General features: G+C 47.5%; 2 protein-coding genes across 4 annotated transcripts in view; both read left to right on the top strand.

The window, feature by feature from the left end:
* Positions 1-4,973, top strand: part of Zdhhc4 (zinc finger, DHHC-type containing 4) — a 14,017-nt gene extending 9,044 nt beyond the window's left edge. For both annotated transcript variants that reach the window (XM_005397885.1, XM_005397886.2), the window contains exons 7-9: positions 151-276; positions 1,958-2,202; positions 4,656-4,973. In XM_005397885.1, coding sequence (XP_005397942.1) covers positions 151-276; positions 1,958-2,202; positions 4,656-4,946 — 662 coding nt within the window. In that variant the 3' untranslated portion in view covers positions 4,947-4,973. The remainder of the gene's footprint in view (positions 1-150; positions 277-1,957; positions 2,203-4,655) is intronic.
* Positions 4,974-6,113: 1,140 nt separating this feature from the next.
* LOC102019147 (chromosome unknown open reading frame, human C7orf26) lies at positions 6,114-17,739 on the top strand. Of its 2 annotated transcripts, none has more exons than XM_013521245.1 (6): positions 6,114-6,585; positions 7,058-7,279; positions 9,590-9,755; positions 12,230-12,757; positions 13,773-13,812; positions 16,952-17,739. In XM_013521245.1, exons 1-6 carry the CDS (start codon positions 6,424-6,426, stop codon positions 17,151-17,153), a joined length of 1,320 nt encoding a protein of 439 aa, XP_013376699.1. In that variant the 5' UTR covers positions 6,114-6,423; the 3' UTR covers positions 17,154-17,739. The 2 variants fall into 2 exon arrangements, with proteins under 2 accessions (XP_013376699.1, XP_005397941.1); XM_005397884.2 differs by having other exon boundaries at positions 6,115-6,615.
* Positions 17,740-24,760: the final 7,021 nt, after the last annotated feature.

Here is a 24,760-nt window from a genome sequence, read left to right as displayed (position 1 = left end):
CTTGAGCTCACTTTGTAGCCCAGGCTGGCCTCGAACTCACAACGATCCTCCTGCCTCAGCCTCCCAAGTGCTGGGATTACAGGTGTGCGCCACCACGCCCGGCTAAGTCCACCATATTGCTTAAGCTGACATTTGTTCTTACTTTTTCAGGCACTGTAACAAAAACAAATGAATTATTTTATCTTCAAGTTTATGAATTTGATGACGTGATGTTTCCAAAGAACGTGAATTGCTCTACTTGTGGTATAAAGAAACCAGCTCGATCCAAGCACTGCAGTAAGTGTGGCTGTCGTGGCACCAGCAGTACCTTCCCTAGTGTCAGTGTGGGCTTTGCCAGAAGAGAGTGTTTCGTGAATCTCAAAGCAGAGGCATTTGATTCCCATCCTTGGGGTGACCACTCTCGTTAGAGACCGGATAGTGGTTTCTTTCAGAGGACGACAAGAAGGTTGAGTGTTTTGGATAGTGGCCAGCCCTCAGCCCTTCCTTTGCCACATGGCAGGGTGCGTTCCCCAGGAGATCCTTCTGTGGGTGGCTGTGTTTGCTCAAGCTTAGTTTTCTGCAGAATGCCCAAGATTCTGCACTAGTATTGACTAACAAAAACGTCACACGTGGTATAAAATTTTCTAGTCACTATATTGTAAAAGAAAGTTACTTAATTTTAATTATATATTCGGTTGAAACAAACATACTTAAAATATCTTTTATTCCCCTCTTACATTGCTGGGCATTGAACCCAGGGCCTTATGCCTGCTTGGCAAGCACTCTACCATTGAGCTACATCCCTAGCCTTTTTTATTTTTGAGACAAGAGTTCATTGAATTGCCCCTGCTGGGCTCAAATTTGCCTCAGCCCTCTTCAACCTCCCGAGTAGCTGTATTACAGTCATGTACCACCATGCCTGGCCCTAAAATGTAATTTTTACATGTAATCATTATAGAGGTATTATAAGATAGTTTATGGCACCAGCCATAGTGGTGCATGCCTATAACCCCAGCACTCAGGAGGCTGAGGCAGGAGGATCGCTGGAAGTTTGAGGCCAGCACAGGCTACAAAGCGAATTCAAGGCCAGCCTGAACTGCATAGTGAAACCCTGCCTCAAAAAAGACAAAGAAATTAAAAAAAAAGATAGTTTATGTTCTTTTTATCCCAGTAAGTCTTTGAAATCTGGTATATATTTTACATTTATAGTACACCTCACTTTGGGTACTGAATTCTCACTGGAAATACCTAGCCTATCTTTAGAGATTATAAAATTCGCAGTTGGAAGAGAGTACTTTCACATACCCAGGCTATATCCAGATATTCTTAAATTCTCTAATAAATGAATCAAGTACTATGACATTTTCTTTGATTGTGCACATCTATGTTGATATAATGATACATCTTTATGAGAATTGACTTGACTTTAAGCTAAACCATCAGGTTTGTTTGTTTGTTTTGGTCAGTTTTATGAGACAGGGTTTTGCTATGTGCTCTAGGCTCTGGTCTTGACATCACTATGTAGATCAGAGTGGCCTTGAATTTCTGGTGATCTTTCTGCCTCAGCCTCGAGGGTACTGGGGTTATAGGCACGCACCACTATGTCCAGCCAAAACCATCAGTTGTAGAACTATGTTTGTCCATGTTAAATAAATTCACCACTCTTACGTCACCTCCATATTATTCACATGAATTGAGAAGAGAATTGGATAAATTGAAAAAGTATATAAATTTGTCAGTTCAATATTCTTTCAGATTTTTCTTGTAGCCATATTTCAATGTTCAATACCCAGATCTGGCTAGTGGCTACTATTTCAGACAGTGCAGTTGTAAGATTCTGGAGGCAGCATCCCTCCCTCCCCCTCCCCCTCTCCCCCATACTGCCAGTGTTTAATTTGTAAGAACCTCAGTAAGTGTGCATGGTGTCACTGCATTGTCAAGGACAAGCCCAGCTCATGACTCCGTTCCTTCTGTGCAGGTGTGTGTAACCGCTGCGTGCACCGTTTTGACCATCACTGTGTTTGGGTAAATAACTGCATTGGGGCCTGGAACACCAGGTACTTCCTCATCTACCTCCTAACGCTGAGCGCGTCAGCAGCCGCCGTGGCCATCCTGAGTGGAGCATTTCTGGTCCGCTTGGTGATAGTGTCAGACCTGTACCAGAAAACGTACATCGATGACTTCGGACAGCTCCAGGTTATGGACATAGGCTTTCTTATTCAGGTAATTATGCAATGGGCAGTGGTTTTCTGAATTCAAGTTGGAAAAGCCGTATTTTCCCTGTAAAAAGTGAAGCCATTCCTTTTTTTTAAGTTGATATTAAATTCACTTACTATAAAATACACCCTTCATTTATTTTTTGAGACAGGGTTTCGCTATACAGTTCAAACTGGTCTTGAACTCACTTTGTAGCCCATGTGGGCCTTGAACTCCACAGTGATCTTCCTGCATCAGCCTCACAAGTACTGGGATTATAGGAGTGCGCCACCACACCCAGCCATTATACCCTTTAAATATGTGAAGCTCTGTGGTTTTAGTAGACTTGCTCCCTTCACCAGTGTCTCATTTCAGAATGTTTGATTAGCCCAAAAAGAAACACTTCTGTTCCCTGTTCCCTTAGGTCCTGGCATCATTAGTCTTACTTTCTGTCCTTATGAATTTGCCTTTTCTGGACATTTCATATAAATGGAACTATATAGTCTCTGACTTTTTGGACTGGCTTCTTTTTTTATAGAATGACGTTTTCGAATTTTATGGGTGTGGTGGCACATGCCTATAACCTTAGCACCCAAAAGGTTGAGGCAGGTTGATTGCTGTGAGTTCAAGGCCAGCCTGAGTTATATAGTGGGTCCACAGCCAGTCTGAAGTACATAGTGAGACCTTGTCTTAAAAAAGACTAAAAAAAAAAAAAATATCAAGTTTCAGTCACTGCAGCATAAATATTTACTTCATTCTTTTTTTCTTCAGCACTGAGGATTAAACCTAGGACCTTCACTGAACTACATCTCCAGGCTGGCAGTCCCTCCCTCCCTCCCTCCCTCCCTCCCTTCCTTCCTTCCTTCCTTCCTTCTTTCTCTCTCTCTGTCTCTTTCTTTTCTTTTCTTTTCTTTTTCTTCTTTCCTTCCTCCTTCCCTTCCTTCCTTCCTTCCTTCTTCCCCCCCCTTCTCTTCTCCCCTCCCCCTCCCTCCCTTCCTTACCAGTGTCTTACTGTGTTGCCCAGTCTGGGTTTCAACTTGCAATCCTCCTACCTCAGTCTCTCAATATTTGGATCACAGGGATGTACCTCCATGTCTGATTTCAGGACTTCATGTAGTTTTAAAGCCAGTTTCTTTTTTTTTTTTTTTTTTTCTTTAGGTTTTTCTTTGAGGTAGGGTCTCAGCATGTAGTTCAGATTGACTTTCAACCTATGTTCCTCCTGCCTCAGCCTCCCAAATACTAGGATTACAGGTGTGTACCACCTTAAGCCCATATGTGTTTTCCTTTTAAACTCTTACTTTGAAATGGATTTAAAGCATGTTTCAAAGAGGCATACAGGAAATCCCATCCACTCCTAACACCCCTTCTCCTGTGCCGATGTTCTGTATAACCACAGTACCCTGTTGACACAGCCCACAGAGCTGAGTTCACTGGTGATACATCACACATGCTCATGGATACAGTTCTGTGCAGTGTTATCCCATGAGTAACCTGGAACCACCAGTACCATCAAGTTGCTCAAACATACTGTCACCAGACTCCCTTCTGCTATCACTTTATAGCCACGTCCACCTCTTCTCTACCCCTAGCACCTGGCCACAATTAGCTTGTTTCTTTTCTCTGTAGTTATGTTATTTCACAAATGTTTCATAAATAACAGGCAGTACATACCCTTTTATGATTGGCTTTTTGCACTCAGCATAATTCCCTTGCAACCCATATAAATTGGTGATACCAGTGATTTATTCCTTTTTGTTGCTGTACAGGATTCCATGCTTTGGGTGTATCAGTTTCTCCATATGCCCTCTAAAGGATATTTGAGTAGCCTTCAGTTTCAGGCTATTAACAAACAAAGTTGCCATGAACAGATTACAAGATCTGTGTGAAAACGAGTCTTTAGTGTAATTTTGGGTCATAAAAATCTATTTTAGGTTTTGAAAAGGACTCCTACACTTTTCCAGAGCAGTTGACTCATTTTACAGTGGCTTCTTATTAATCCACAGTGTGAGTAGCCCAGAGTTTATTGTTCATTATGTGTAATTCCTTTCTTATTGTTCCTTATTTAACTCCTTTCTTTGAGGAAGAGGGGCTGTTAAGAGTCAACTCCGGTGTGTATCCTTGTGCATGTATTTTTGTGGTTGGATTGTTTTAAGAGGCATTGATTCCTCATGCCCATCTAGATTTTATTTTGATACATGAACTCAGGACTGTGTTAATCTGTTTTGCAAGTAGCTAACTGGCATAGTCCTGTTTTCTGAGTAGCCTCCCCTAGAGGAACACTGCACTTATCCCAGAGTAAGCTCTCATACACACCAAGATAATCCTGGGGCTTTTCGGCAGTGCTGATTATGGGTCTGATGTACGTTTAGTGTGTCAGATTTGGGTGCAGAAGGGAGGCTACGGTGGTCACTCTGATGTGTCTGCAGACAGGTCAGGGCTGGCCCTCTCCATTTCCTAACACACATCTTCTTTGCTTCCAGTACCTGTTCCTGACCTTCCCAAGGATTATCTTCTTGCTGGGCTTCATCGTGGTGCTGAGCTTCCTCCTGGGGGGCTACCTGTGTTTTGCTGTGTACCTGGCTGTTACCAATCAGACCACGAACGAATGGTGCAAAGGAGACCGGGCCTGGTGCCAGCACTGCCCCCTGGTGGCTGGGCCCTCATCAGCCGAATCCCAGAGCTACCGGAACATTTACTCCCGCGGACTTTGGAGCAACCTCCAAGAGATCTTTCTACCTGCAGGCCCATGTTATGAGAGAAAGAAGAAATAAATGCAAACAGTGTTACTACCTTTAAAATATAGTATATATTTATTTCTACATACAGATGTTGTACTTCTAGGCATTGCTTATTGGATGTTTACTGTGTTTTTAAGTTGGCTCTTTTTGTTTCTGCTGTGTATAAACCTACTTTCAAGTAGGGAAGGAAGGAAAGGGAAAGTCAGTGTTTAGTGAGTGACTAATTTTTGCCAGCTGCTGTGGGAGATCTACTTGTTTATTCTCTGTTAGAACCCAGAACCCCTGAGGCCCTGGGAGGAGGGAGTATAAGGTTACTTGTCCAAGGTTCTAGGTAACACTGGGTCCTTGATCTCAATAATCTGGGCACCTGGACAATGAGGGGCCTTACAGCCATGTCCCCTGATGTGCAGCAGGATCTCAGAGACTCAACACCTTGGGGCTGTGCCCAGCTGTACCCTTTTTATGCCCTTCCCTCGTCCATCCCTGTCTCCCAGGGGGTTTTCATAGCCATGACCGCATCCTCACTGAGGCCCACCTTTGTGCCAGCCCAGGCCTTTACTGCAGGCACTTGCTGTACTTGTGCCACCTGCCTTGCCCTCCACTGGCCTCTTCTGGCCATATTCAAGTCTTTTCTGACTTGTTTAAAAATTCCAAAGTTAAACCACTAGTTAGTTCAGTGGAGAGAGATGAAGCTAGAAAAGAGGCTTATACAGAGTGCTGATGGGCATCAGGAGGGTTTTGAGGAGCAGGAAGCAGGTGCGCCAGACCTTGAAGGCTACCAAGTTTCCCACAGGCATCTCAGGCTAGGCCAAGGAACCAGCAGCCAACAAGGCCAGGCCTCTGGACAGGACGGGAACAGAAACCCTGTGGGCAGAGTAGGTGGTGGCGGGAGCCCCTTACCAGCCATCATCAGTCCAAGAAACCTGTGGGTTCAGAACGATGCAATTTCAAGATGAACAGCCTGTGCTGGGAGGGAACCCGAGTCCGCCATCTCCCAGCAAATACCCTGTCCTGGCTGGTGGAAAGAGCGGTGAAGGCAAAATGCGAAGGCTTTGAACGCCCCTTACAGCAGGTCTGTGATCCTGGGAAAGCCTCCACCAGCGCTCAGTGGAGGGCGTGGCGGGGGGCACAGCTCACCCCGGTCCTGGGGCGGGGCTACCTGCCCAGCGCGCGGCCGCCAGGGGGCGCCCTCCTGCGAGCGCGCAGCCGCCGCCTGCGCTTGGCCCCTGTGGGCCGCCGTCCTCGCTCTGTCGTTCTGCCGCCGTTCGGCTGCGCGGCGTCGGCTCCCGCAGCTCTGGTTGGCGCTGCCGTCGGACCACGGGTGTCCGCTGGCTGGTGGCAGCGGCGATGGCTTCCTGAGCGGGCCGGCAGCAGGTAGCGGGCGGGCAGGCGGGCGCCGCGGCCCAGCCCCGTTCAGCACGGAAGCCGGACCGCGCCTCTTTGTCTCCGCGGGCGGTGGCGCGTCCCCGGCGCCCGGGCGGAAGTGGGGCGCGCGGGGCACCTGGGCACCATGAGCGACATCCGCCACTCGCTGCTGCGCCGCGACGCGCTGAGCGCCGCCAAGGAGGTGCTGTACCATCTGGACATCTACTTCAGCAGCCAGCTGCAGAGCGGGCCGCTGCCCATCGTGGACAAGGGACCCGTGGAGCTACTGGAGGAGTTCGTGTTCCAGGTGCCCAAGGATCGCGGCGCGCAGCCCAAGGTGCCTGTTCCGGCCGTGCTCTTCCCTGGGTGACAGGCGCTCGCCCAGCCCCTCCGTGCTCGCCCTGGGCCTTACTCCTGCAGCACTCCCCCAGTCCCCTGCCCTGCAGTCCTGCGGCATTCCCCAGCGGAGTGCCTGGTTTGCAGGCAGTGACAGCTGCGACCCAGCGGTGTTCAAGGAAAAGACTTCGGGGGCTGTCCACTTTCCTCGTTAAAGGCCTGTTATCTAGAGTCCTAAACCGTGTGGGTTATCATGACTCCTCCAGGATACCTAATGAGATATATGACTTTTTCCTGAGGTTAGCCTCAGCATCCTGCTCCCTGGGACCTGGGTTTCTGAAAAGCCCGTTGGGGAGCATAATGTATTCCCCACCTTACTGCGTGAGCTAACAAGCACGCAAAAGCCACGTTTCTCACAGCTTTTTCCTGGGTTTGTTTTACAGAGACTGAATTCACTTCAGGAGCTTCAGCTTCTTGAAATCATGTGCAATTATTTCCAGGAGCAAACCAAGGACTCTGTGCGGCAGATTATTTTCTCATCGCTTTTCAGCCCTCAGGGGAACAAAGCTGATGACAGCAGGATGAGCTTGTTGGGAAAGCTGGTCTCCATGGCTGTGGCTGTGTGTCGAATCCCAGTTTTGGAATGTGCAGCCTCCTGGCTCCAGGTATTGCTCTGGAATAGCCCTCCTCCCTGGAGTCTCTGAGGATGAGTTTACTTCAGAAATTTTCATTTAATTGGATTTCTGGAGAGGTGTTTTCCACATGTACTACAGTGTGTCCTTTATCATTGCTGCCCTGTGTGCTGATACCTGTATTCCAGTCCCAGTTTTATGTACAGAGCATTCTTTTTTTTTTTTAAAGCTACCTGGAGAAAGATGAGATCTTTGCTATATCCTTGTGGCCACAGTAATATACTATATGAGCACATGTGATCAGTAGTTCTGTGACTGTGCCCTGGGATGAGGCCTGATTTTGAGTCTCACATAAAAATGGACCACTGTTGGGCATGAGGGGTGTTTCCCTCTATCCTGGGACCCACTAGGATTTGTGCTATAGTAGGACAGATGACAAAGAAAGTGACAACAAAAAAAGGCACAAAATATTCAAAATATGGGAAAAGTCTACCAGGCCACCCAGTCACATAGAATCCTCCTGGGTTTTGCAGAGCATTATAATTTTTTTTTTTTTTTTTTTGTCTTTTTGAGATAAGGTCTCGCTGTGCAGTTCAGACTGGCCTTGAGCTCACTTTGTAGCCCAGGCTGGTCTCGAACTTGCAATGATCCTCCTGCCTCAGCCTCCCAAGTGCTGGGATTACAGGCACCACACCCAGCTAGTTTTTGAGGACTTTTTTTTTTTTTTGTTACCTGGGATTAAACCCAGGGCCTTTACACTAACCTATATCTCTGGCTTTTTTTTTCTATTTTGAGAGAGGGTCTTGCTAAATCACTAAGTTAGGCTGGGCTCAAGTTTGTGATGCTCCTGCCTCAGCTTTCCAGATTACGTGCACATGTGTGCTTCCATGCCCACATAAATTATTTTAAACAAAAAAGTCCCATCTTCAGACCAAGTGAGAAATCTTTTAGAGGAAAATAAAATAGGATTTTGAAAACTGTATGTATGCAGTCTTAAGGTGAGATTTAAAAAATTATTATCTATTAAGTTATAGCAGTGCTTACCTCTTATTAGATTATTGTCTATACAGTTAGGTCAGTAAGCATGTGAATTATTTTATACAGTTCCAAGGTGACATCATACAGTGGATGACTTTTAATAGGTACAGTGAAGGAAAAGAGTATATATTTACAATAGATTTCGTGTTAGGAAGTATTTTGGAAGATGCATTTTTTTATTTTTGTGTTACTCTACCTTTTTTTTTTAAAGACAGGGTCTCACTATGCAGTACAGGCTGGTCTTGAACTCACTTTGTAGCTCAGGCTGGCCTTGAACTCTCAACGATCTTCCTGCCTCATCCTCCCGAGTGCTTGGATTACAGGCATGCACCACCATGCCTGGCAGTGTGGTACTCTACTTTTGGAGTGATTGTTGAGCAAAAATTTGGGTGAATGTGTTTCTTAGCCAAGCTACCAGAATGTACTACATTCAGTTCTATAAAACTCTTTCATCCCCAAGTACTTGAAATCTGTGCTTTTTCAATTTAATTGAATATTTTTAAAGGGTAATTTTACTTATCCATAAAATTTGGCTAGCAAAAACATACTGTTAGGTGTAGTGCACAGGTAAGTCACAGTGAAATATGTGCCTTAATTCTTCCCAATCCAAAGTTTGTGCCCTGGAGCTACAGCTTCCTTAGCAGCTGCTGAGTGTGGCCTGAGTGGCTGACAGGCTTATACATGGGAAGAGAAAAAGGCAGGGGAGGGTGAGGATACAGGATTCAAAACTATTAGAGGAACCTATCAAAGAGAGTACGGTTGGAAGAGGAATTTGGGAAGTGCTGCTCTGCAGAAGCATCTTCCTTATTTGATAGTTCACAGACTCCTAAATCTTTTCAAAGTGATAGCAACTGTTAATTTTTACCTATTAGAGTCTCGCCTGGAATCCTGTAGGGTTATAAAAGTTGTCATTTTCTCATCTGAAGTCAGAAATCATCTTTCCTAAGTAAACTTCAAAGGGACGGTTGGCAGACCCTTTAAGTAGATAATTTAGTCTTTGGAAGCCATGGAATTTCTGTTGCAACTACTCAGCTCTGCCCTTGCAATGCAAGAGCAGCTTTAGACAGTAGACAAGCAAGTGAGCACACTATGTCTCCACGAAACTCTATTCACAGAGGCAGGAGGTGGAGTGGATCTGGCCTGTGGACTTTAGATTGCTGGCTCCTGCCTCAAAGGAAGCTGTTAACATCTTTCTACATTCTGGGAAGTGGCTCTGCCAGTTCTGGTGGTCCTCATTGTTTGTGCATAGTTGCTACCTGCTAGCTCCCAACACCTGTAGTTATGTGGCCTATGGATTCTTTCCAGCGGACGCCTGTGGTCTACTGTGTGCGGCTCGCCAGAGCCCTGGTGGATGACTACTGCTGTTTGGTGCCGGGCTCCGTTCAGACACTGAAGCAGATATTCAGCGCGAGCCCTCGATTCTGCTGCCAGTTCATAACGTCTGTCACTGCTCTCTATGACCTGTCAGCAGGTAAAGATAAACATGTAGCCATCAAAGAAGCTTCAACTGATGGCTGGTTTTGTTTTCCAGTGAACGCTTTGGCCTTTTTGTCTGTGAAATGCACTTCTTTCTTTTGGGCCTAAAAGGTAAATGTGTGGGCAGCTGGACCTGTGCAGTTCTCTAGGGGGAAATTTTCTTAGTGACCCCAGTTGCCTGAGTTGGAATGATGAAAATGGCAAATGACATAAAAAGACAGGTTGGAGTCTGGTGAGATATGACCTTCTCCCCAGAAATATGACTTGCTTTTTATCTCTCAAATTTTGTTTTGAAAAATCCAGAAAAGCTACAAGAATAGTACAATAAACACTCATTTACTTGTCACCTAGATTGAACCTGCATACACACTGAGCTATATCCCTAGCCCTTTTTTTTTTTTAAAAAAGTTACTTTATTTTGAGACAGGGTTTTTCCATGTCACCAAGTTGTCAGGCTGGGCAATTTGTGATCCTCCTGCCTCAGCCTCCCAGAGTGCTGGGATTATAGGCGTGCACCGCCATCCCAGCTGTGATGAGCAGTTTTGTTTACAGAGTCTGGCTCAAAGCCCAATTTTTTGTTGGTATTTCAGGTTCCTCCTATTTTTCCCACTACTCTTGCTGCCCGGAGGACTGACAAATAATTTAATTCTTCCAGCAATGTGAGAGCCTGCAGTGACATTTATGTTTCCATTTTCTGTTCAGCCCTGTATTGGTCTCTGCCAGTCCCCTGAATATATTTGAGCCTCCTTTTCTGTGTAACCTTTTTTTTTTTTCTTGCTTTTACACATTTTTGCTGTTGAGGAAGTTTGTGTGGCAATAGTGTGGACGTACAAGTACATACCATATTCTCCCACTAACTACACTCTCCTTAGGAGCAGTTAGCCACTGATGTAGGAGGCAGTTCTTGTGGGGCAGTGTTGCCCTGCTAAAGAGGAATTGCCCTTGGTCTCTCCCGCAGGGCTTCCTGAGAATGATTATTAGCTGGGTACTGTGTTGCTTTTCAGGTCATCACTTGTTTCAGGCCAACAGGATAGAAGTTGGCCTGAGCTCTGGGAATGGATGAATTAGCATGTGCAACAGGAAGTAATGTTTGGAGATAACCGCTGACATGCAGGGTGGATCTGAAACATGGTGTTTTTGTCATAAGCTGGTGTATCAATGTCAGTGCTTCCTCAAGCCACTCAGCACACAGTGGTGATCCGGGAGGAACAGGCCTGAGACCGTTATCACAATAGCCAATAATGCCATCCTTCTGATAATGAGAGCACCTGCGGGAGGCTGTGCCTTCACATCGTGAAAGGAAGACACTCACCTCATCATGTAGTCCCTTGCCCAAGTGGTCCTGAGAGCTCTGATCTAACTCACTAAGTGAAGGAGTCACTCAGAACCTGTGCTTAAGTGGGTGCCCAGGGCACACTGCAGGCTGACTTCGGGCTTTTGGAGAGGCCTCTGCTCAGACCTGGGAATACTCTGGAGTTGTGGGTGTGAGCCTGGTGTTACCCAGACAGAAATACCTGGGAGGATTAAGGGACTAGATCCACACTTGCCAATGAGGGTTATACAGGAATGCTGCTTCTGCTGCTGCTGTCACCTCACATCAGAAAGGGCAGTGTTTAATAGCAGGTGGTCAATAAGAGTGATCTCACGGGCAAGACTGACTTTGGGAGAAAGAGCAGCCAGAAACCTTACCCCATCCTGTGCCTGGCTTCCCACACTCGCCTCTTCCATGCTTGGCTTGGAAAGAATGCCATCATCCTTAGCTTTCCTGTAAGCTGTGGGGTGCACAGCCTAAGAGGTAGCTGAGAGCATAGCATCCCAACTCCAGGATGGACAGTGTGGCCTGGTGGTCTAAGAGCCAGGCTGCCTCAGGTCGATCTGAGCTCACCATGTACTTCACTGTGTCCCAGGAAATAACCTAACATCACTGCACCTCAGGCTCCTCATCCTTTGGGAATAATTGACGGAACTATATAAGGTTTTAATGCATTTGTCTGTGAAAAGGACTGAGACCAGCGCCCAACACATATGAAGCTCAGAATCAGTGTCAGCATTCATCTTCCTCATTATTATTGTTCTTTGTCTAGGTCGTGGGACTTGCCATGTCTCAGGGATCACAGGAGGTCAAGCTGTGGCTTAGACAAGAGTTCCAGTTTGGGGCTAGGATGGTTAGTAGCTGACAGATGCTGGCAGATTTTTTTCAAAACCTAATGGAGTTCTAGGAATTATTAACCTGACAAATATTTTTTTCAGCCTCTGCTTTGAGCAGAGGGTCCTGGGCACCAGGGATGTAACAGTGACTTAGACTTCATGGGGTGGATATTCTAGAACACAAGACAGAAAATAAGCCAGGCAATAGTGGTCTTGCCAGGAAGGAAGGCTGCGAACTTGGGGATCTGACCTCCTCTGTCCCCTTCTCATTTCTGTCCTCAAGACCAAGAATGCTTCTGACTGAATGGTCTTTGTTTGCAGATGATCTCATCCCACCTTTGGACTTGCTTGAAATGATTGTCAGTTGGATTTTTGAGGACCCACGGTTGATTCTCATCACTTTTTTAAATACTCCAATTGCAGCCAATCTCCCAATAGGATTTTTAGAGCTCACCCCACTCATTGGATTGATCCGCTGGTGTGTGAAGGCCCCCCTGGCTTATAAAAGGAAGAAGAAGCCCTCTCTGTCGAATGGCCACGTCAGTAACAAGGTCACAAAGGACTCAGGTGCGGGGATGGACAGAGACTCGCACGTCTTGTATTCGAAGCTCCACCTCAGTGTTCTGCAGGTTCTCATGACGCTCCAGCTGCACTTGACTGAGAAGAATCTGTATGGGCGCCTGGGGCTCATCCTGTTTGACCACATGGTCCCTCTGGTAGAGGAGATCAACAGACTTGCAGATGAACTGAACCCCCTCAATGCTTCCCAGGAGATAGAGCTCTCGCTGGACCGGCTGGCACAGGCTTTGCAGGTGGCCATGGCCTCAGGAGCCCTGCTGTGCACGAGAGGTAGGTACCTCCCCCGCCGGGCCTCCTGGGAGTGGTGACGGCACTGCCTAAGCAGAGAGAAAATAAGGAGTCCTAGACAGACACTGATTGTGATTCCTTTAGAACTTCCTTTCTTCCTGTAAGGAAGAGGATAGAGGTCTCAAAATATTCTCTAGGGCACCCCCTTACCCTGCTGTCCCTATCTCAGTCCTGATGTGCCATTAGTGTGGTGTCCGGACATCACCTGCTGGCTCTCCTGGCCCAGGACTGGGAACTCAGCATGAATAATCTTTCCTTGTGAGGAATCTTTCCCATAATCCTTTTCTCTTAGGGCATAATGCACCTACAATGCATTGTACGCATATACCTACATGGAACATGCAGGTCATGTTCATGATGTGTGTTCCCATTGCCTGTTTTGAAGGTTCTGTAATTCTGCATTTCAGGGCTTGAGTCTGCCTGGTAGTGTCTTGGTGCCAGCAATCTACTATTGTTTGCTTTTCCACTGTTGACCCACTCATAAGGGTGGCCCCATTTGATGGCTGCTGCTGCTGAGCTGCTAGTGTTTTTTTTGGTCTTTTTTGAGACAAGGTCTCGCTATGCAGCTCAGACTAGCCTTGAGTTCACTGTGTAGCCTAGGCTGGTCTTGAACTTGCAATGATCCTCCTGCCTCAGCCTCCCAAGTGCTGGGATTACAGGCGTGCACCACCACACCCAGCTCGATTTTCTAGTCTTGCTTCCAGTTTTGGAGTGTCTTGGCTGTCTGCTCAATGTGGGACCTGCCCTTGGGCACTTTCCCAGCCACCTGACCAACTGTCAGTGAGGGTGCCCCCTTTCCTAAATGGCTTCTTCTAGTTTGGACCTATTTTTAAAGCAAAAACTGAAGAAAAGGGGAACCCAGCTTCTAAAAGCATGTTGGAAATACATAGTGTCAGGCATTATTGCTGACTTGCTAGCATCCTGGAAAAGAACCATGTCAGCCAACAGTTAATCTTGTCCCAGTCTGTTCCTTAATCACGTATCTCCTTAATTTCAGATGACCTGAGAACCCTGTGCTCCAGGCTGCCTCATAACAAGTAGGTGCCTTGTTTGTTGGCATTGCTGGGACAGGGGTGGTGGGAGGCAAAGCACAGCAGACTCTTTTGTCTGGGTTCCTTAGGGCGAGTTGGGCTGCCGGGTTCAGAGCTTCTCTTTGTAAGGAGCCTTTGGGACCTGATGATAAGTAAGGAGCAGAAAGGCCAGCTTAACCCACATGAGAAGAACCCTAAAAACCCACATGAGAAGAACCATAAATGTGGGCCCAGAGTCATGGGAAGAAACCAGAGCCCAGTCCAAGCTCACTCAAAGCTCACTCAGCCTGCTTCTGTTTGGTGGCACTCAGGTGAATTACAGTCTTGGGGAAGGACTGCAAAGCCACCAGCCTAGAGTGCAGGGTATCAGTTACGTGGGGGCTCGGGCTTCTGGCAGGAGGGACCTGGTCCCTGAGTGATGCTCTGTATGATTTGCAGTGACATTTGGGCATCCTCTTCTCCTGTCTCTGAGCCTCAGTTTTCCCCTTGTAAAAGGGGACGAGCGTACTGTTGCCTGCCTCCCAGGGTAGTGGCAAGGGTGAAAGGAGGTGGTGTTTGTAAACTTCTCGTCACCATTCTTGCCACATAGAATCCTCTCCATAACCTCAGTTGTACCCTGGAAAGCTGCTTTTTGTCCTGTATCCTTGGGCAAATTCCCTGTCTCCTGATACCTTAGTTTTGCTCCTCTGAAAAATCAAGAAAATCATAGTTTCTTGCTTTACCCCAGCACAGGGCTTTGTGAGGACTGAACAAGTGAAAACCCGGAAAGCACATGGAACAGCACTTGGGGGAGGGTATCTAGCAAGTGTTAGCCGCTGTCACCACCACTGTTCCTGTGATCTTAGGATTTTCACCTGGGTGAATCTGTTTTTGGCAAAGAAGCCAGAAAGTATGTGCACAAAAACATCTCATACAAATGCAATCTCGTAAGTGGAAGCAGCTTAATCAAGGCACAGGGAGACTTGGTGAATTAGCCACTGTGCTTCCCTGAAGGGTTGAACATTATGTATCCACTGAAAACATGTTTATAGTTGAAGGCAGAACTGAGCCAGGGTTCATAGAATTGCACACAACTGAGTTAAGTGGGTAGGGTTATTAATGCTGTGCTTTCACATCTCACATTGGTCCTTAACCAGGAGGCATGGGGCTCCAGCGCTGGCTTTGGCAGATAGTGTGGATGAGGGAGTAGGCCAGCATGGCTAGATTGTGGATGTCAGAGCTTCCCCCGACCCCGTAGCTTGGTCCTCTGGTTCTGTCAAGCCAGCAAGTCTGAGCAGGAGCTGATTGAGACAGAAATGTGCAGAACCAGAGGCTGGGGCTGGGCTCAATGTGGAGGAAGGGCAGCCGTACCCCACGTTCAGGGACCCTGTTGTCCAGCCCCCCGATGGCTCCTCCAAGTGTAGTGGAAGAGATTCTGCAGGGTGGGGCAGCGCTTGCAACCCTCCATCAACAGAAGGGGCGGGCTGGCCCAGGCCAGCTCTCCTCCCGGAGACCTGCTGCCCTCTTGCTTTTTTCTGGGCCTCAAGAAAATTCCTTGGAATTTCACTCAGAATCCTTTGAATTCTGACAGTCTTTGGTATTACTCAACTTTCCAACTAGACTGGAAATACTTCCAATCTCTGGCAGGGTGTGCAGGTTCAAACAGAACATCTTTGTTTTGCCTCTTGGGTTGGTTACATTTTTGATCAAGTTTCTTACCAACTGTTACAAGAAAAGAAAACATAAGCGAAAGGAGGGCACTACTGACCCCATGCCTGAGGCCCTCCTGAAGGCTTGGAGCCCGTTTGTGCTGAGGGTGGATGGATAGGGATCAGCTGTGACCAGCCAGCCCCTTACCCCAGAAGCACTGGGCAGTAGCCAGAGAGCCAGCAGCCCACTGGGGAACAGACTGTCACAGGACACAGCAGCGTCATACTGACGCTGTGTAGGGAAGGTGCAGCATCACAGAGCGGGGAACTGGGCCTGGCAGCCTTTGTTCAGTGATAGGAGAGACTGGCAAAGACCCTCTGGCCAGGCGAGGCCCCAACTGAAGCAAGCGGTGCCCGTGTGTCTGCACAGGAGCAAAGCAGGGCGCCAGGGAAAGGGAAGGGAAGGAGGCAGCCTGTGTCCTCAGTGTGATGAGCCAGGCAGCTTCTGATGGGGAGCATCCTAGGGGAGTCAGTTAACTGAGGCCACGTGGGAAGACCTGGAGATGGTACGTGATGCTGGGAGGTTCTGCTGATCATCTTGGGAGGCCTGGGCCAGAAAGGAGAAACCCTTTATGGAGTCTTAGAAGGACACAGTGAGCTGGACACAGTGGCGAAAGCCTATAATCCTAGCACTCTTGCAAGCTGAGGCAAGAGGATTGCAAGTTTGAGCCCAGCCTGTGTGAAACCTGGGAGTTCAATCCCCAGTAGCACCAAAAGAAGGGAAGGGGAGCTTCAACTGAAATTGTTTAAAAAGCAGGGAAGGGGGAACATCCAGGCAGCTGGGCAGCATGGTTGCAAATGGTGGGGGCCTGGGCTGCTGGTGAGGCGGGTGGTTGTTCCCAGAGGCCCAGGCCTGATGGGGAAGCTGTGGTCCTGATGTAGGGGGAGCTTGTGAGCCAGATGGGCTACAGTTGCACAAGCTGGGGCGTGGGATTGGGAGGAGTGCACCCTGCAGTCAGCAGGGATGGGGTCGAGGTGTGAACTGTGTCCAAGGAGCACTGCTGGACTCTTAATTTCAGGCTTCTTTGAAAGGCTGGCTTTAAAGGCGCTGATGATGCTTGAATTTACTTATGACACAGTTATTAAGAATGACTTTGCGAGCTGGCCATGGGGTGGTGCCATGGGTCTGTAATCCCTGCACTCAAGAGGCTGAGGAGCTTCCCTGTGGCCTGTGACCTGCAGTGTAGAGCCCTCTCCACAAGTCATTGCTGAGTGTCCTGGCTTCCTTCCCCTTGTTGGTTCCTCCTCCAGCTAAATCTTGCCCACCCTGGGTCACCTCCTAATCTGTTCCCCACCAGCTCCCTCCATCCTCTTGTGTTCAGCGTCCACCTACCTAGAAGCCCATGTGACGTGGGCCTTCACTGATGCCTCTCCTGGGACAGAGCAGGCCCTGAAGCACATGTTGCAGGAGGTGATCATGGCCCTGGCGATCCTAATGCTTCTCCTTGTTTCTGCAGCCTGCTCCAGCTGGTAATCTCTGGCCCAGTGCAGCAGTCACCACACACAGCGCTCCCTCCTGGGTTCTACCCTCACATCCACACGCCCCCGCTGGGCTATGGGGCTGTTCCGGCCCATCCTGCTGCCCACCCCGCCCTGCCCACACACCCTGGGCACACCTTCCTCTCTGGCGTGACGTTTCCATTCAGGCCAATCCGCTAGGCTGGCCCATAGTGAGCCACGTCGCGGCTGAGTGCCTTCTGCAGCTGGGTCGAGGGAGCCTTCTGGAGAGAAGGGTGCTGGCCCTCCAGAAGAGGAGCCTAGGGAGGCAGCAGGCAGTTCCTCCTGGCTGGCAGAACCATCTTCGTTTGAAGTTTCAAGTTGTCACAGTCCAGGTGCCTACCTGGTCACATTCTTAAAAATCCAGATTGGATGGATGAAAGGAAAGCACACAGGCCTCTGCAGAGTGCACTGCAAGTGTTTTTAATACTCCAGTTCTGTGGGCCCTGGCTCACTCGCTGTCATTCAGATGAACCCTCGGAGCCTGTGCCCAGAGGAGCGCTGAGGAAAAGCCTCAGCTGTGCGTCCATCTGCCCGGCCTCTCTCCTGTCTGTGAATGTGACGCGTCCCCGCCACAAACACAGGCTCCTTCTGCAGCTCCGTGAGCTGCGACCCAAGGTTGGGCAGCACCGGGCGCCGCTCACAGACACCTGTCAGGGTTTCCCACCACCTTGCAAAGGAACTTCTGTTCTATCGGGCGTCTCTAAATTTTCCTTTCATATGCTCAAATAAATTTTTTCTAAACAATTGTATAGACTTTATGGAATTTTTTTTTGGTGGCGGGGGTGAGACCAGAGATCAAACCTCAAATGTACCAAGCAAGTGCTGGGCCACTGAGCCACAGCCCAGCCCTGTGGAATGTATTTTAACAATGTAGTAAATGTGAACTCTGGGCTTCCTCCCTGATCTGTGATGATCATGTTAAGGTTGAATCTAAAGTTTTTAAGCTACTGTTTTTTGGTACCGGGAATCGAACTCAGGACCTCATACTCGCCAGGGAGGCACTTGTGCCGCTGAGCTATATCCCTGGCAACTTTAAGCTTTTGACAGAAGCACTGCAGAGTTCCCACCCTGGGCCCTCAGGTACAAATCCCCTCAGGTACAAAATACAGCCCTTGTTTTTTTGTGTGTGTGTGTGTTCTCTTTTTTTTTTTGAGACAAGAGTCTTGCTAGGTAGTTCAGACTGCTCTTGAAGTTAGCCCAAGCTGGCCTTGAACTCAGTGAGCCTCCTCCCTTTGCCTTGCAAGTGCTGGGATTATAGGCAGCACCACCACACCTGGCTTTGGGTATTCTTTATTTTTTTTTCTATGCTATTAGAAGCTATCTGTTTTGAGTTCTCATTAATTTGGGGAGGAAGGAGAGCTCAGTGACCATTTCATGATAGCTTCCCTAGCCTGAAGGGAGAAGTGGCAAATGGTAACAGCCAGCAGTGGAGTATGAGAGGGCTAAGATTACCTTGTAGGGAAGAAATGTAACCTTGTCATGTATTTACCCTTCTATTCTTGGTTGAAGGCTATGGCCTGGAAGACCAGACCAAACTGGGTAGCCTTGTAAAGTCCGGAGAGACAGACAGAGAGAGAGAGAGATTGATTTAAAATTAAGGCATCCCTGAGGTCAAGAGCAAGAGCTGAGACCTTGCATATAAGGGCTGTCCTTGCTTGGCAGGGACTGTATGTTCTTGCTCAGGGACAAAATCCCACAGCTTTCCCAGCCCTTGGAGTGGCAGCCACAGCCAGGGCAGAGGAACCAGCTTGCAAGGTGAAGCCCATCAGGAATCTTTTTAATTTTTTTTATTGGTACCGGGAATCGAACTCTAGACCTTGTGCTTGCCAGGCAGGCACTTGTGCCGCTGAGCCACCTCCTTTGCCCTAGGAATCTTTTCAGATTGCATTAAAGAGCTATGGATAGGAAGGACATTTTGAGTTTGATTATCTCTGATTAAACCTGTCTTGGTTACTTTTCTCTCATTGCTGAGACAAAATACCCGACATACAGAATTAGGGAAGGAAAGGTTTATTTAGCTCACAGTTTCAGTCTATAATCAGCTGGCTCCAGAACAGGGTGGCAGGGCACAGGGGCAACACTTCAAGGGGGCTTAAGACAGCAAGCAGCAAGAGCAAAAAGCGGGGGAGCAAGCCTCTTTCCCTTATATTGTGTATTGGCTATCTGCCCATGCCCACACCATCTCTGAACCCTGCTCTTGCACGGGCTCAGGATGTAGAGCTGCTGAGTCACTTAGCCAAGCCTCTAGACTCCTCAGGCTGCCACAATGTATCAACCATAACAGCATGCTTAAGTATAAACCTGCTAATGTCAGATCTGGAACTGCAGGAGAATGTGTGTCTGCCTGGGTGGGACAAGTCCATGAGGCTGAAAAGATCAACACTGGGCCGGTTGCTGGTATTTCGCTCCTGTGTGAAGTGTTTCAGAAAAGAACTGCGAATCAGCTCAATGTCACATCCTTTTTCCTGTGGATCTCTGAGCACTGCGGCCTCCACCAAATGCTTCTAGGGGCTGGTGGATCGTAATTCCTCTCAGATCCAGGATGGTTCTTGCCAAAGGAAAGTAGAAGAAATGGAAAGAAAGCCACTAACAGGTGAGCTGGCACACTTCTGAAATCTCAGTACTGGAAGACTAGACCATGAGTTTAAGGCCAGCCTGGGTTATATAACAAGATATTGTCTCAAAAAAAAAAAAAAAAAAAAATAAAACTCTAGAGCCACAGACTTCCTTTGGTTGTCTTAGTAATTAAATCAGCCTGGTAAAGATGGAGGTAGATACTGAGTGTTCACACATTCACAATCTTGTCCTCCTATCTAGTAATTATTACGTGCCAGGCACTAACATTAAAAATTAATATATGAGAAAATATTTGCAACCTATAACATAGTATATCTCCAGAATGTATGAATAACTACAAGTTAAAACACATTCCAAAAAAAAAAAAAAAAAAGAAAAGGTGAAAGAAATGAACAGAAGATTAATAGGAGGAAAAAGAAAAATGGCTGATAAATATGGTGAGACTGCCTGTGGTAACCAGGGGACTGTAGATAGTAGTCAGCCAGTTTTTCAGTCATCAGAGTGGCAAAGCGAACCATAGCTAGAGGTACAGAAGAGTAGTATCACACAGTGGTAAACTGGTTTGGCCACTCTTAAGAAATTAAAAAATAAAGTGCCCTTGTGACCCAGCAATTCCAAGTAGCAAAAAAAGGATATTCAGTGATGTTTGCCATAGTGTTTTCTAAGTAGCAATTTAATTTACATACCCAGTTGACTGGTTACAGGTACCAGCTGTAATCCCAGTATTCTGGGAGGCTGAGGCAGGAGTTTCACAAGCCCAGCCCGGGCAACTTAGCAACATAGTGGAACCCTGTTTCAAAATTTTCTTTAAAAGGGCTGGGGATATAGCTCAGTGTGAAGGTCTGGGTCTAATCCCTAGTACGGCAAAAATAATAAAATGTAAAATTCAGTGGTTTTTATTGTATTCTTACAGTAGTGTAATCATTACCACTCTTTTAGAACCTTTCCTCACCAAAAGAAACCCTACCTGTAAGGAGTCACTACCTTGATTCCTAAGGTTTGGGCAACCCCGATCTACTTTCTGTCTGTGGATTCACTTTTGCTGGAAATTTCATTTAAATAGAATCACACAATACAAGTGATTAGCATATTTTATGTCAATACAAGCATGGGCCAGTGCTTACTTCCTTGTTAGGACTGAACAATCCATTACTTGTAGATACCACATTTTATTTATCCATCTATCAACTGATGGACATTTGGGGTATTTCCACCCTTCTTTTTTTTTGAAACAGGGTCTTGCTATATAGTTCAGGTTGGCCTTGTACTCACTGTGTAGCCTAGGCCAGCCTTGAACTCCATGCAATCCTCCTGCCTCAGCCTCCCAAGTACTGGGATTATAGATGTGTACCATCATGCCTGGCTCTGCTGGTTTTTTTAAAATATTGTTTGTGTATAAGTTTTTGTGTGGCATGTTTTCAACTTTCTTGGGAAAAAATACACAATATTGCTCAGTGTATTTTTTTTTAATGAAGAAAATCCAAATATGGCTTAAGTAGCTGCCCTCAGGGGCCTGTTCAACTAGTTGTAAACTCATCAGTCCTTAAGGACCAGGCTGGTGATGTCAGTGGGTGATGCTGGCCGGATTAGACTCTAAGAAGGACTGGGTGCTCAGTAAACAGAACAAAGAGCTGATTGATACACATGCACCAGCACACCCATAAGGAAAAGAAGGTTTCTCTCAGGACTTTAGATATGGTGCCACAAGTGCCATGATAGTGTGGTTACCTGATAGAGCCTGGCACCCTGGCATCCATGGTCACCTGGGCCAGGGTGAGTGTTGTCAAGATTTCTAGTTTTCAAGAGGAGGTAGAAATCAGATTTTTTTAATACTGCATTTTTTTAAAATTTAAAAATACCCCCACCATTGTAACTATGGTATTAGATGTCAGGATAGTCAAGCTGGGTGTGGTGGCCTGCCACCTCTCCTATAATCCCAGCACTCAGGAGGCTGAGGCAGGAGAATAGCTACAAGTCCAAGCCAGCCTGGGCTACATAGTGAGACCCTGTCCCCCATCAAAAAAAAAAAAAAAAAAGACAAAAATGAAGTCAAGATAGTGATGAAGAGTAGTTTATAACATGAATGTCATACCAGAATTTATTGCTAAGTAAAAAAGAAAACACACACACACACACCAGGGACTGTTGGTCCTGGTTCCTTGATCCACAAGTACAGATTTGCTTTTTCTCTTTTTTCTTTTTTCCCTTTCTTCATTTTTTCCTCTCTCCCTCTCTCCCTTCTCTTTATTTCTTATTTTATTTCAGTTTTGTTTTGTTTCTGAGACAGACTCTTGCTGTGTAGTTCAGGCTGGTCTCAGATTTGCTGTGAGCCTCCTGCCTCAGCCTCCCAAGTGCTGGGGTTATAGGCATGTGCCGCCTCACCTGGGTAAATTTATTGTATTTATTTTACAGCGCTAGAGAGTGAACCCAGGGTGTTGACATTGCTAGGCAAACACACTGCTACTGAGGTATATCCCAGCCCTTCCTTTTTAGGCATGGTCTCACAGTATAGCTCAGCTGGCCCTCGAACTTGGTATCCTTCTACTTCTGCCTCCAGACAGTGCTGGGATTACAGACATGCACCAGCACACCCATAAGGAAAAGTTTTCTCTCAGGACTTTAGATATGGTGCCACAAGTGCCACGGTAGTGTGGTTACCTGATAGAGCCTGGCACTGTGGAGGAATGGGAGAGAAAAAAGGGAAATACAGAGACCCTTCCTCACCTTGCCTGCTCCAGGGGCCAATTGTCCCAGCCTTGTCTACAAAGACAAGCTCTTGGAGCTTTGCTGCCTTTGTCTGCTACACATTCCCAGCTTCAGGCTACCAAGGTGTGGCCAGTAAGAAGCAGAAAAGACCAAGCCCCAGAGCCACCTGCTGCCTGGCTTCTCTTCATGCTCTGTCTTCCCCCCAACTCCACCTGATTATTTCTCTTTAGTCTTCAGAACTTGTTCTCTGGGTTTTTCAAGTGTTTTGGCTGTGATCAGCAGGAGAGGCAGGCGAGTCCCTTCTTACCTCCTCAGAGATGGTTCCCACAAGCACCCTTTGCTCTTTCTTTGGGTCTGGGTCCCTTCCACACCCAGCTTGACATGATGTCATAAAACTGAGGTTAAATCTATTTCATTTCTGGGGCCACAGTAGTAAACTCACTGTAGCCTCATTTCTGTAGGTAGGGCCCTTCTTGTGCCGAATACTTTGGCACCTCGATGGCATGTGTATTGACTGCTTGACTTCAAGTAGCTGATTAGACACCTAGAGTTCTCCTGCTGTGGCCTTGGTTCAGGGCCTGGATGAGGTGCCCCAGGCTGGGCTGGAAAGGTAAAAGGCTTGGTGTGGATGCTCAGATGGACTGTCCAGGCCCACATCTCCCTGAGGATCAGAGGATTTGTCCTGAGCTGCAGAGAGGCTGAGGCAGATTATGCTCAGCTTTCAGCCCCCTTCCGGCTTCCCTTAGCGAAGAGGGATACCTTGCCAAGGTTATGCCAAGATAGTCTGAGTCTAATAACGGATGCTGGTGTATGAAGTCGCTGCCACTTGCCCTAACTTGTGACAATTCTGAGGAGCCATTCTGGATGCTGAGGCCTCCATGTCCTGGGTGTATGTGTGTAAGTGTGAGACTGAGACTGGATCACTGTCAAAGCCTCCGTCTCCCCAGTGCTCCTTCCTTCTCCTTTCTCCTCTGGTCTGTGAAACCTTCCACCACAAGACTCCTCTGTGCTAACTTCCATTCCAGAATCAGCTGCCCAGATGTAATCCCAGGACAAATGCCCAACACAGCAACTTAAGGAGGAGAGGTTTAGTGGGACATGGTGGTGCTCACCTGTAACCTCAGCTCTCTGGGAGGCTAAGGCAGGAAGATCTAAAGTTTGAGCCCAGACTGAGCAACTTAGTGAGACCCTATCTCTTTTTCTTTCTCTTTTACACACACACACGCACACACACACATTTAAAAAAAGAGACAGAGAAGTTTAATTGGGCTCACAGTTACAGAGGTTTCAGTTCATGCTTATCTGGCTCCAAGGCAGAGACATCATGGCAGAAGTAGATGGGGAAGCAAAGCCACTCAATGCATGGCAGGGAGGTGGAGCACAGGGAAAGAGCACCAACAAGGTATACACCCTCCAAAGACACAGCCCAGTGACCCGCCTCCAGCTGAGCCTCACCTCACGGTACGTTCAGGATTCATCCTCTGAAGAGTACAGTGTCCCCAGGATCCAGTCACATCCCCTGGAGTCTCTTAATCCAGTCAAGTTGACAAGATTGACTGGAACACCAGGGGACCCAACCTGTGACAGAACTGTTCTTCACTGACAGGCCCAAGCATGTCCCTCAAACCACGGTAAATGCAAAGCTTTGGTTCCATGAGAGAGGTGAAGCCACATTTGCCAATGCAGCAGCCTCATTCAAGCTTCATTTCCTCCAACTGAAATATGAGTTATACACACCAAATATTTCTCTCTGAATGGCTCTCTGGTTTTATTGACCACAGCAAGTGAGCTGTGTGGGTCAGACCATTGCTTGAGAACTGATTTCCACTGCACTAACACACATGGTGCTCCCATTCTGCTCCTGGAGGGTTAGTGCTGCCACCTGACGTCAACCGGCCGAACGTCCTTCCATCCGGGCTCAGACTAGGAAGTCCACTTCAATGGCCTCCTCACTACCACACCTGGCCAGGAAACAGCTCAGTGATCCTGGTACTCCTGTCACTAACCCATTTCCCAAGTCAGGCAGAGGGAAGTCCACCAAACCTTTATGACAGAGAGTTGAAGAGGAGACAGAGGAATGCTGCATTCAGCTTGACTCCCATCGCATTCGGCTCCCTGGACTAAGTTTCACCACACTTCTCCAATAAGTCTCAGACTTTTGGAGTATAAGTTGTACATCCTGGCCACTTTCTTCCTGGGACCTGGATGCTGCTATTCTCCCTCCTTGGTCCTTGGGGATGTACTGAGTACAGGTTCTGATTGTTCAGGGACATCTGTGTAGGCGGGAACAGTGTGGCGAGGAACAGTCAGCTCTCCGCTGCAGGGAAGTGGCATTCTGGATGGAGAGAGGTGTTTCAAAGGAACAAGAAGATGTCTAGTCCCTGTGTCCTTCCAAAGACACCTCTTTCATAGCCAGCATCCCCAGCCTTCCCAGTGAATGCCCCAAACTCATACAATGCGTCTTGTAGGTTTGCGAATCTATT

This window comes from Chinchilla lanigera, unplaced genomic scaffold (genome assembly GCF_000276665.1).
Source record: "Chinchilla lanigera isolate Chin_1 unplaced genomic scaffold, ChiLan1.0 scaffold00059, whole genome shotgun sequence".
NCBI lineage: Eukaryota > Metazoa > Chordata > Mammalia > Rodentia > Chinchillidae > Chinchilla > Chinchilla lanigera.
The sequence above is the reverse complement of the archived record's forward strand: the minus strand, read 5'-3'. Positions and strand labels throughout refer to the sequence as shown.